The sequence below is a fragment of the Paroedura picta genome, chromosome 12 (genome assembly GCF_049243985.1).
Source record: "Paroedura picta isolate Pp20150507F chromosome 12, Ppicta_v3.0, whole genome shotgun sequence".
NCBI classification, from domain to species: domain Eukaryota; kingdom Metazoa; phylum Chordata; class Lepidosauria; order Squamata; family Gekkonidae; genus Paroedura; species Paroedura picta.
This window is the reverse complement of record NC_135380.1, coordinates 36,081,481-36,094,777: the sequence shown is the minus strand read 5'-3', so window position 1 is coordinate 36,094,777 and position 13,297 is coordinate 36,081,481. Positions and strand designations below refer to the sequence as shown.

The 13,297-nt window shown below is 45.7% G+C and overlaps 1 protein-coding gene across 2 annotated transcripts in view; it reads right to left on the bottom strand.

Annotated features, from left to right (window-relative positions):
* Window positions 1-13,297, bottom strand: part of STXBP1 (syntaxin binding protein 1) — a 53,394-nt gene that overhangs the window by 24,760 nt on the left and 15,337 nt on the right. For both annotated transcript variants that reach the window (XM_077306536.1, XM_077306537.1), the window contains exons 2-6: window positions 9,571-9,620; window positions 8,800-8,881; window positions 7,987-8,063; window positions 6,487-6,565; window positions 3,036-3,139 (exon numbers count right to left, since the gene is read on the bottom strand). In XM_077306536.1, the coding sequence (XP_077162651.1) occupies window positions 3,036-3,139; window positions 6,487-6,565; window positions 7,987-8,063; window positions 8,800-8,881; window positions 9,571-9,620 (392 nt within the window). The remainder of the gene's footprint in view (window positions 1-3,035; window positions 3,140-6,486; window positions 6,566-7,986; window positions 8,064-8,799; window positions 8,882-9,570; window positions 9,621-13,297) is intronic.

The window sequence follows — 13,297 nt, the reverse complement described above, 5'->3', positions numbered from 1 at the left end:
CCAAAACTGACCAATGGCGTGGAGATCCATTATTCATAATTGTATATAAATTGTTTTTTTCCCCCAAGGGTTTCTCAGTTCTGCCTCTTGGATAAGACCAATGGCCCAAACAGCATGAGAGCCAGTTTGGTGTAGTGGTTAGGAGTGCGGACTTCTAATCTGGCATGCCGGGGTTCGATTCTGCGCTCCCCCACATGCAACCAGCTGGGTGACCTTGGGCTAGTCACAGCACTGATAGAGCTGTTCTGACCGAGCAGTGATATCAGGGCTCTCTCAGCCTCACCCACCCACAGGGTGTCTGTTGTGGGGAGAGGAATGGGAAGGCGACTGTAAGGCGCTTTGAGCCTCCTTCAGGTAGGGAAAAGCGGCATATAAGAACCAACTCTTCTTCTTCTTCCTCTTGTCCCACCATGCCGATCTCACTCATTTCCGCTGCTCCAGATAGACAAATGCTCTGTCTCGATCTACCCCATAAGGCTGTTGTGTGGATGGCGCCCCCCTCCAGCCACACTGCTTGCCCTGCTATGACCCCTGTGAAAGGATCGTTCGACCCCTCAAAGGGGTCCCAACCCCCAGGTGGAGAACCACTGCACTAGAGGATGCCAGAGCTAATTTCCTAATTGGTATGGGGCTCCAACCAACCTGAAACAAATCATGCTTTTTAACTTGGAAACCTCCTGCCCCCACACACCATTATTTACTCTCCAATTTGTAGACTCTTGCCTAATTCTCATTTTGTTGAGAACACATGAAGCTGTCCATATACTAAGTCACACCATTTTGCCATTGAATATTGTCTGCATCTGACTGCATCCAGGACCTGAAGCAAAGAATGCTCTTTCTCCAACACCTGCAACCTGAGATCTCCCTGCACACAGTGCAAGGAGCATGCTGTGCCTTCTCCAACCCTGCTAAGACACACAAAGCTGATCTAGACAATAAGCCTGTCTAGCACAGTATCTTCCCAGAGTAGGATCTGCAGGTGCAAACTCCTGTTAGGTTTGATTAGTGCTTGAAAGAGAGCTCTCCTCAGCACCTTCTGTGTATTTTATAATGATGGGAGAGAAGCAGGATAGAGATAATGGTAAAGGTATCCCCTGTACAAGCACCAGGTCATGTCTGACCCTTGGGGTGACGCCCTCCAGCGTTTTCATGGCAGACTCAATACGGGGTGGTTTGCCATTCCCTTCCCCAGTCATTACCGTTTTACCCCCCAGCAAGCTGGGTACTCATTTTACCGACCTTGGAAGGATGGAAGACTGAGTCAACCTTGAGCCGGCTGCTGGAATCGAACTCCCAGCTTCATGGGCAGACAGCTTCAGACAGCATTTCTGCCGCTTACCACTCTGCGCCACAAGAGGCTCAGGATAGAGATATAATAAAGTAAAAATGAAATATCATCCGTTTTGACTGGGAGTTGAGGCCTCCGGCAGAAAGAAGGCCTTTGGCCTGCTGCCTGAAATCCTTTAACATACTGAAGATACTGGGAATTGAGTCTGGGACATCCAGCACTGTGCTTTGTGAACAACAACTGCAGGTCTGGGTGTGGGAGAGCTGAAGATATTTCTGCGTCTTTGTCCTCTGCTCATGCACGATGGGAAAGCTTGGTCCAAGCGACAAAAGCTTGCATTCAGAGGGAGTGTTTGCTTTGGCCAGCAGGAAAAAAAAGCAACTTTTTGCATTTGGTATTTACAGTTCTGCATGCCGCACTCCCCATCTGCTCCCAGTCACAGTCCCCGCCCACCCCTCGCCTCAACCCGAGAGGTGGGTGATTGTGCAGCAGATGGTCAGGAAGCTCATCCCTTCCCCTGCTGGAGGGGCCAAGGATCTAGCCAATAGTGGAAGAGAAAAGGCAGGCTAGCTGGAAGCAGGAAAGGCTAAGCACAGAATGGAAGAGAAGCTGTGGGGAGGGGGGAACAATCGAAGAGGAAGACGACAAGAAGGGCAAGGAAGCAGCTTCCTTGTGGCAAAGCTATCAGGTTCCTCTCACTGCGATGTATGACAGAACCCCATGAAATCCCCTCTTTCCCCTCCTGAAGCAGAAAAATACGGGGTCCACAGCCAGGTAGGATTCTCAGTGTTAGTCTACAATTCTGTTCTGTGCCAAAATCAGAAGGCACCTTGGTGAAACAACAAGAACCCGTAGCCCCACTAGTACTTAAGCTCAGAGTTATTATTTTTAATGTGTCCTTGTCTAAGAGCAAGAAAAGTGAACTTTGTTGTAGCTCAATAAGGGCAGCATGAAATTGGCTCTTCTAGAAGAGTGCAGGTGACAACTACGTAGGAAATGAGATAACGTTTTGTGACAGCTCTGCCACAAAGGGCAGTCTGTAGGGGCAACTGATATCCTCACAGTGACCAAACAGCTCTGGGAGTAGCAAAACATTTGTTCTAGCCAGGAAAAACTGTTGGCGAAAAAAATGGGATTGTTAAAAAGGTAAATTAATGTGGCAAATTAGAAGAAAAGCTGTTTTTTTGTAACCCCTTTCTACTACCTGGATGGAATCTCAAAGCGGCTGATAATCACCTTCCCATCCTTTCACCACAACAGAGACCCTGTGAGGTAGGTGGGGCTGAGAGAACTCTGAGGGAACTGTGACTGGCCCAAGGTCACCCAGCAGGCCTCATGAGTCTCAGAGCAGCTTACAGTCACCTTCCCTTCCTCTCCCCACAAAAGACACCCTGTGAAGTAGGTGATGAGCGAGCTGTGAGAGAACTGTGACTGGCCCAAGGTCAACCAGCTGACTGAATGTGGAGGAGTGAGCAGGAAATCACACCCAGTTCTCCAGATCAGAAGCCACCACTCTTAATCACATAAAAGTGGGGCTGAACTCCCATATGTAATTCTGTTGCAACTTCTCCTTGCAGTCTGTGGGAGGGCCCCCGGAAGGCCACACCCACACACAATGCAAGAAAATCGGCAGCAACTTCACGGTTTAGGCAGACCTGGACTGAAACAACCAGCCTCCTGCCACCCTGTGTAGCCTGCCCACACCTGCTCTCCCTCTGCCTCTCCCTCGCTCCCTCAGACTCACCTGCGACTCATACGGCAGGAAAGCAATGTTGATTTCTGTCAAGGTCTTAATCACTTTTGCTGCCCGGGATTTCACCAGCTCGTTGAAGAGTGCATCAGGGCATGCTGGGGAGGGAGAAGACACAAGAGTTAACCCCACAACAGAACAGTTTAGACTAATGAGGAACACCGAAATCTACAGAGAAACAGAAGATTCAGTTGGTGTCTACTAAATGCTACCATTGACTGAAAAGAGCATGTGGGAGGTTTTTCCCCTCCTTCCTAAAGAGCTGAAGGTGGCTTATAAGAACATAAAAGGACTCTTGGATCAGACCAATGGCCCAAACAGTCTGGCATCCTCTATTACACAGTTGCTGATCAGTGGCCCTGGAGGGGCAACAGACAGGACAAATGCCAAAGACTTTCCCTGATGTTGCCTTGGAGCAGTGATAACATCAAAGATTTCCTGCCTCTAAGTGTAGACCAGGGGTAGTCAAACTGCGGCCCTCCAGATGTCCATGGACTACAATTCCCATGAGCCCCTGCCAGCAAATGCTGGCAGGGGGCTCGTGGGAATTGTAGTCCATGGACATCTGGAGGGCCGCAGTTTGACTACCCCTGGTGTAGATGGTCTCTTAGTTCATCTCAGCTAGTAGCCACTGATCAAGCTGTCTTCCAAGAATCTGTCTAATCCCAGACCCTCATCATGTCCACTGGCAAGGAATTGCACCATTTAATTACTCATAGAGTTATTATTATTATTAATATATAGACCACCCTATCCAGTCAGACTCAGGACAGTATATAGTACACGTTCCTGATAAAAAACATAAACTTAATAAAAAGTTAAAACAATTCAAGCAACATCCTACTGCTTCATTTGTTTTCCATATCATGGCCTTGATCTAGCTTTGATGTTATTTACTTGCCCCTAGCCTCAGCCATATGTCTGGTGGAATATTGCTGTGTGGCATGCCCTGCAGAACTCTGATAGCTCTGTCAGCACCCAAATTTCTGCTGGCAGCATATTCCACCATCCCTGGCCGAAGCCAGGTGTTTTTCCTCAGAGCCAGACACCAACAAACCAGATCTACCGCTTCTGTTCTGTATGCTTATTCAATTTTCACTTCCTATTGTCATTCATTCGTTCTTTAGATTTATAGGCCGCCCCTCTTAAGCCCATCATCTTGGGATAGCATTCACCATTGTAGATAAAAACCAATAAAACACATAAATACAGTAGCATAATAATAATAATAATAATAATAATAATGATAATAATTTCTAGATTGCCCTTCTGAGACCGGCTCAGAGCAATGTACATACATAATAACCCATATAATTAAAATAAAAACATCAAAAACATTCAATATCATCAAACATTAACAATTAAACCAATAAATAAATTAGAGCATCAACAAGCAGCGATGTATCATTGTTAGCCTGGAGGTTCACCCCTGTTAAGAGTTTATCCCAGGCTGGATATTACTAAAGAGTGTTTGAAGGTTTTTTTATGGGGAGGGGGGGATAGATGTTACTGGTAGTAAAACTTACTAAAGCTAACAATAAGTATCCTATGCTGAGTCATTGCTTATCAATTCCCCTTAAGAGGCAGGATGTAGGAGGAGACCCCAAACTGGTAGGGGACTCCCATATGTAGTTCTGATCTTCCAGGCGTTCTGGCCCTCAACCATATGCCTGGCGGAAGAGCTTCGTCCTGCAGTCCCTGTGGAACTGTGTTCGCTCCATCCGGACCCTGGTTTGTTTAGATACATTCATATCCTGCCTTTCCACCAATATATTGTTCCCCAAGCCAGTTTATTATACAAAACAGAAACACAAGAAATAATGACCAGACACTAAGGTAAGAAAACTGAGATTGAAAGACAAGTGCAGGCAGAACCATTAATGTAGAGAGTAGAGAAAGCTCCAGGCAGAACTGCTGATCACTTCAGCAAGCAAAACATTTGCATGATACTGGCAGCAGTTGTACTGTTAGGAAAATAAGAAATAATGCTCTCAGAATCACTCACGAAAACTAGAAGGCAGAAGTTTGGACCATACCATTTCGGTCAGCAGGTGGAGGTAGTCACACCAACAAATCTCTTGGGTTCATTCGACACACGTTGGATAACGCACTTCCAATGCACTTTGGAAATAGAATTCCCTGTTTCGCATGGGAAAATCCAGCTCGAAAGCAGATTGAAAGTGCAGTATCCAATGTGTGTGGAATGAGCCTTGGCGTGTTCTGAATGAGCACAGAAGGAAAGTCCTCATCTCAGCTTCTCTCTTGGATACATGTGTGGTGTGTCTTTTAAAACAACATGGGGGTGTACACAACAGTATAACACATCTTCCACACTTGGGATACATGCTATATATGTGGACTCAATAGTGCTGGTACTATTACTTATGCAAATGAAGGACTGTAACTCAGCCAATCAGAGACTATTATTCCTCAAACTTGCAGACCAATGAACTGCTCCCATTAAGGACCAATCAGGTGCCTTGATGGGCTAGCTAAACCATATATATGTCTGTGTTGTTCCTATGTTCCCTGTTCAGTGCTTGGAGTGGCTGTTGGATTGAATAAAGAGCTGTTGTTTTTGAAGAATTTGGAGTCTGTGTTTACCGAACCTGCAGACTTAATAATACATTTCGGAATCTCCTCAAAAAACACACCTCAAAGACTCACATGTATTTCATGTACATTCTGTCCAGTTTTTCAGCCAAAACTGGCCTCCTAAGTGGCTCACAGGAGCGTGAAACGTCTCAGATATGGTATTTATGATTTCATACAAATGAATCCTGGGGAGGGAGACACTGAGAGGCGAATTACCCAATGCATTTCTTTATTTGTTCACATGACGTTGCTTGTGTTTCCCCCAGCCACAGAGCAGCTGCAAGGAACTGCTGCTTTAAAAAAAAAACAACTGCCTGAATGGCCTCAGAATGGGGGGGAGGGGGTTTCTACCTCCCCCCTCCCCCCAAAAAAGCCTCTCATGAGTGAGTTATTTGGTTGATTTTGTGTTGCAGATGCCTAGATACCTCACGTGGAGCAACAAAATCAACAAAATAACTCCCCCGCCACATGCCATTATAAGAAGAAGAAAAGTTGGTTCTTATATGCCACTTTTCTCTACCAGAAGAAGGCACAAAGCGGCTTACAGTCACCTTTCCTTTCCTCTCCCCACAACAGACACCCTGTGAAATGGGTGAGGCTGAGAGAGCCCTGATATCACTGCTCGGTCAGAACAGCTTTATCAGTGCCGTGGCGAGCCCAAGGTCACCCAGCTGGCTGCATGTGGGGGAGCGCAGAATCGAACCTGGCATGCCAGATTAGAAGTCTGCATTCCTAACCACTACACCAAACTGGCTCTCACAAAAGTCAAAAAAGTAAAGTCACAAAAGTAAAACTGGAAGGCCATAGTGGTTGAAAACAACCCAAGGAACCCAATTCCCCAAATACTTACAGTCAGTGAAGAAGACGTGGGCAGCCCGGTACTTGGCAGCTGGGGGATCCTTGAAGTCATTGATGAGTGAGCGGACAGACTAGGAGACATAAAGAGCAACATCAATATATTCTTCACAGGGGCTCTCACCCAACTGAAGATCTCGAGTGAGTCAGTGCACAAGCCGTAGCTGATTAATTGATTGATTCAGCATACAACTGTGGGTGAACAGAGCATCCAGCGCAGAAAGCATCTTTTGCTGCTGGATGATGCATGAATGTGTCATAGCAGCCCAAAACAGCAAAGCAGAGCCTCCAGGTACACAGACAGCGTTCTATGTTGCAGGAAGTGATGCTACTTTCACGCCCTGGTTTCTGAGACATCTGATTGGTTGCCGTGGGAATACAGAATAAGGGACAAAATGGACTTTGCGTCTGATAATGCAGGGCCTCCCTTACATTCTTAAGGAGAAACTAGGCAAATCATCCTGATGGTACACTCTGTCCATGGAGATCAGAGCCCTCTGGGACTTAATGCAATTGGAGGGGGGGGGGGCAGTAAGCCAGAGCTGTTCTGCTAGGCCTATGGTTGAGACCAGGAAGTCAGCATCAACAACATGCTGGCCTCCTTATCTGAGGACTTTATTGGAGAGCATCTAGAAATCTGCCTAATCACTGACCAAACCTGCCCCCAATAAGATCCTGATTAAAATGTGTCGATGTTCTATGTAATACCCCACAACGTTTCATGTAAACCGCCCTGAGCTATATGGGAGGGCGGTTTAAAAATCTAAGAAAATAAACATGAACGAATGAATGAATGAATGAATGAATGAATGAATGAATGAATGAATGAATGAATGAGAGAGGTGGCTTTTAACAATTTTGAAATTCTAATATTTTATTGTATATTGCATTTATCAAAACGGTATGTTTTTAAGTTTGATGGCACTCACCCGGGCTACAAGAATACTATTATTATCATCATCATCACCACCTTTTAATCATCTTCTGAGGAGTGCAATATTGAGCAGGTAAACTGCACGTGTGAGATGTGCGACTACAGATCCAAATTCTTTTATAGCCCCCTCCTGTCTCCGCAGAGAAACCACTTCCATTCTTTAACACCTGGGGTATACATGCAGCAGAATGGCAGATTGGATCATACCATTTCCCATTGAAGGTGAGGAAGCAATGGTTTTGGATGGTCCCCCTTGTACAATAAGCCACCCCTGTACATAGAAAACTAGTCCAGCAAGGAGTAGGCTAAGCTAGAGCCTCCTACCCTGGGAGAGTTTCTCCCCACCTCGCAGATAGTTTTAAATGTGCATTCGACATGGTACTTCACCCAAGAGGCAAGATGGGTTTCTAAGGGCCTATTCACCGTGCATATCTCACTGGGCGCAAAGTACAGTACATCAAGGAAGCTCTCAAACTGGCCAAGTGACTTGCAGCCCCTAGGCCCCAGGCAAGTTCAACAGGCATGCTGTTTGTCCTCCCTTGCAGAGCCCTTTGCACCTACCGTATCCGAGGGAGTGATGAGGTACACGGCCTCCAGACTGGGCAATGGCTCTCGGCGCTTGTTGATGTCTTCCACAACTGAACAGGAAATCACAAACAGGTAGGGTGGGGAGAATACCAATGCAGAAGATGGCAACAGAGCTCTAAAAGCCAGGAGACTGCAAGGCCTGTCATTAGCATCTTCCAGGGACTGAATGCTTGGGTTGCCAACGTCCAGGCATGGCCTGGAAATCTATCACTTTTACAACAGCGCCTTCGAGGGTGGACTGTATGGCATTGTACCCTGCTGAGCTCCCTTCCCTTCCCTCCCCAAGCCCAACCCCCCCCCCAAATGCCCAGTTATTTCCCAATCAAGAGCAGGCAGACCCCAATGCCCCTCACTTTAAGGAAATGCCTCTCCGTCAAGATGCCATTGGGTCCTCCTCAAAAAAACTAGAGCAGGATCTCTGTTTCTGGCATCACAGAGATGAATACACATTTGGTGCTGGCAGTCTTGTTTCTTGAAACTACCCCAGAGACCAGACAAATCAGGGAGTGTGGGTTTAAAGGGTAACAATAAACGCAGCAAATAAAACAAGCGATACAGCAAGTGCAGCCAGCAATTTAATAAAGAGCAACAAATTTTTGATTCAGAAGCTTAGGTTGGGCAGGACAGGGAGTTTGCTTCTGTTCTGGGGACATCTTTTTCTCTCTTCTCTGCACCCATTTAGAGAACACCTTGGGTGATTTTCACAGAGGGGCAAGCTGAGGGACACACAGACAATGCAGGGTGTGCCAGGAGGGGGTCAGGGAGAGTCCTGATTGCTCCACTCACTTGTTATCCCCTCGGTCATGATGTCGGTCATTTTGCAGCAGGATGAGAGCATGCGCATACTCAGCTGATCCACCACTAGCACCTGAATGGAAAATGAAGAGAGAAAGGAGTCACAGTTCTGACAGTTTCTGTGTTGAGATGACGCTTGACACGGGCTCTTTCCCTGTTATCAACAGACTCTGAGCACTGCCACGCTTCAAAAGATGTGGACAAAATTGAGAGGGGGCAGAGGAGAGCCGTGAGGATGATCCAGGGCCTGGGGACCAAGCCCTACGAGGGAAGACAGAGAGACTGGAGAAGAGGAGGTTGAGAGGGGACATGATTGCTCTCCTTAAGTATATGAAAGGTTGTTGCCATTTGGAGAAGGGTAGAGAGTGGTTCCTGATGGCAGCAGAGGACAGTACCCACAGTAATGGGTCTAAATTACTTGTAGAATGGGACCAGCTACATATCAGGGGGGGAAAATTCTCAGTCAGAGTAGTTCAGCAGTGGAACTGGCTGCTAGGGAGTTGGTGATCCCCCCCATTACTGGCAGTCTTCAAACAGCAGCTGGACAGCTACTTGTCCTGGATGCTTCAGGCTGATCCTGCACTGAGATGGGGGTTGGACTAGATGGCCTGCATGATCCCTTCCAACTCTAGGATTCTATGATTTGAGCAACACGATAATGTTCTCATGATCACACCCTTACTGTGATTACTCAATTCATTCTGACATGGTCCCCCATATTTTCCAACTTTGACCCTTTCTCCCTGAGAATGAGAGCCTTACCTTCCATTCTCCCTTCTTCTTCACCTTCTTTATCACATCAGCCATAATTTCTGCAAAACAGTAGCAAACATAATTATTTTAAAAATAATAAAAATTATTCAAATTCGCACTCAGCAGCAGCATTCACCCAGAGGCTGGTCGTGGCCTTTTGCTGCTGCCCATCCTTTTCCTGCTTACATTACCTCCCTACGTTAAAAATAGAGGAAAAAGTGAAAAAATACTTCTTGGGATCCCAAGATGAAAAGAATCATATAGTGCTGGGGAAAAAAATTACTAAAGGCTGAGTTGCCAACCTCCAGGTGAGACCTGGTCTCTAGACAACAGAGCCCCGTAAGAAAATCACTGTTTTGGAGGGTGGACTGCAAAAAGTCCCTCCCTTCCCCCAAACCTTGCTCTCCCAAGGTTCAAACTCCAAATCTCCAGGAATTTTTCAACTCAGCCACTATATGGTCCAAACACCACACACACACACACACACACACAACAAACTAGCAAGTCAAATCATACTGGATCCTATGAAAAAAAATCCTACCAAATAAAGAGAACAAACCAATTTCACAGTCCTCCTCATTCAAGTTACCACAAATGCTTGGAGGAAAGGGAAAATAGCAGGCAGTCTGCTAGGCCTGCCATACAGGGTAAGGCATTTCACCGTCACAGTGCCACTACTAAGAAGGCCCTGACATATGTTGCCACATTCCAAAACTCTGAACACATAATAAAGACACATCTAACCATCCAAACCAGGGGTAGTCAAACTGCGGCCCTCCAGATGTCCATGGACTATAATTCCCAGGAGCCCCTGCCAGCGTTCGCTGGCAGGGAGCTCCTGGGAATTGTAGTCCATGGACATCTGGAGGGCCGCAGTTTGACTACCCCTGATCTAAACATCTTAGCATCCAACCTGAGCAAAGAAAGGCTTACTTATGCATAAGTATGCATGGGATCACACTATGAAGCCTTCCCCCCATGCTTATCCATTAATGACTGCTTTATTAGTCACACCCACAAAAATACAAATCAATAAACATACACACTAAGAGAAAAACAAATATTGAGTCTTAAATAGCTATAGCAGTGGTTCTCAACCTGGAGGTCAGGACCCCTTTGGGGGTCGAACAACCTTTTCACAGGGGTCGCGGCAGGGCAAGCAGCTTGGGGCGGGGGTGTGCTTCCACTGTTGCCATGAGACCAGCATGGTGGGAGAAGAGACAGAACTTAACTGAGAAACCCTGGGGGAAAGACCTATGTATCTACAATCATGAACAATGGATCTTCATGCCATTGGTCAGTTTCGCTTTAATTTCTGTGAAAGAACACTTGCATAATTTTATGGTTGGGGGTCACCATACATGAGGAACTGTATTATAGGATCGCGGCATTAGGAAGGGTGAGAACCACTGAGCTATAGAGATTATGGAAATGCATCAGATGGCTTGTCTCAGTGCTTGGGGACTCCAGCTACACAACTTTCAAACCAACCCCCAAGATCCCACTTGAAATCCGACCACACCAAAGGAGGTGTGCCCACTGTGCTTTACTAAGGAGGCTTCCATGATATCATTTCTGATAACAAAAAGCCCCCTCTTGTCTTCGTCTGCCATCCTCACTTGGAGAAGTTACCTGCTCTTGTTTCAGGGGCACAACTGAGCCATTGTTCCATTTTTCGATTATGTACAATGTATATGGATTACTTCCATTCATGTGTATCTTCTTCCCTCTATAGCTATGCTTTGATAAAACATTACAAAAAAGCAATACTGTCACATCGCTGGCTGTGCTTCTGTTTTTTCTGTGTAATGTTTTACAAAAGAGTAGGAAAACTGTCCACCCACATAGGCAAATATAATCAGTTTATCTATAGCTGACTGGGTAATACACCTTATTGTGTAAGGTGACTAGATTTTAACATTGGTAAAGCGGGACACCATTGACCGGGGAGGTTCTTGATTAAAACTTTGGTCTATAAGGAGCAACAAAAATTTTCATAGAATGCATAGAACACAAAAATAGTATTGTAATATATTTTTTTAAATTACAACATAAGTACAATTTGCCAGGTGCCCCCAGATGTCCCTCCCAAAGTGGGACAATCTGGTCACCTTATAATTGTGCTGCAAATCAATCATGTTAGATGGGCTAAATATGGGATATGAAGCATGGACAAAACCCAGTTCTTGACTATGGTTCAGGTTTCTATATGGTGTATTTGCGCCCTTACAGTATTTACATTATTTTATTTAAAGTTGACTTTTAAAAAAATTTCAGGAGATTTCCTCCCCAAGTAAACTGCAACACTGTAACTAACAAAAGTAGCAAAACAAAGGAGATAGTATTGTTTGGCTCGTCGCCCCCTCCCCTCCAGGGGAGAAAAACAGGATATAAATGAAGAAAATAAAACACAATACAAGTAACCAGCCAAACTGACTAAAGCAAAACATGTAGGTTTCAGTTCTGGAAATGATTTTAGAAACACCCTTAGTGAAATAGAATTCAGGAATGGCGGCATTTTGTTACAGAGAGACATTCCAGAATAAGGGAATACATAAAACGTCCTTACTCCTACTGAGGATGGACAGAGCAAATAAGGGGCTAGTGAGAGAGATGGAGTATAGGCAGGGAGCTAGGATTGTGGCAGATTGCACCAACTATCTGTGAACCAACAGGAAGGAGGAGAAGGGGAACAACAACAACAGAAGAGATCAACGCTAAAACGTGCTTAATGCGACAGCAACGCCATCTACCAATGCTCTCCTGGAGTCAAGCGCCAGTACGCCAACTCTCTGCTGCTCGGTAAGAAACCTCTAATCTGACAAATAAAGGAAGACATCAGAGCCTCATTTAGAAACAAGCGGCTTGAGGTGGCTCCTTATAATCCCAGGCAAATCACATCTCATCAGCAGAAGTGGGAACATTGCCCCACACCTGGCCAACTGGCCTCGTGCCACATCCACCCCCTCTCTGACCTCTGACAGGTGCCACCAGGAAGGATGACTTCCAAATGGTATTTGCCAGGGAGAACTATAATGGAAAATACTAATGTTAAGGCTTACGGCTGCAGCATCTAATAAATAAACACACTCATGTGGAAGCCGTTCTGGTAGAACTACAAAGCTCCGTCACCATGTTCAGTTGCATTTAGCACATGAAGTAGCAGAGGGAGGGCCCTCACACATAACACATGACCCAGATTAGCTATGTTCAGCATCAGACATGAGAATTACTCCACCATCTCTAAAAATATCCACAACTGGGCTTTTGTCACGAGGTTAAGCGTAAATCACGAAAAGCAAAAAACAATAGGTTACAGTATGGATGTTACCAGCTGCTGCAGCCTAGTCATCTTCTTTACTTTACTAACCTCCAGGTGGGCACCAGAGATGATGATGATGATGATGATTAAAATTTATTGCCTGCCGCTCTCAGCAGAGCTGGCTTGTGGCGGGTTACAGATAAAATAGGTAAATAGAATAAAAATCCCCCTAAAACCAATAGTTAAAAATACAATCTACCAAAAACACAGTGGCAACCAACCCCCTACCTATCCCCTGCTGGGAACCAGGGGAATGGCTGACCAGCACAGATGGAGCATGGTGGAGTACTCCTCCTTTTGTGAGGAGCCATACATCTCCCAGAATTATAACGGATCTCCAGACTACATCCATCACTCACTATTTGTTTATTTAGAACCTTTGTTGTACTTATCCTGGGTTACATAGTGTTATCC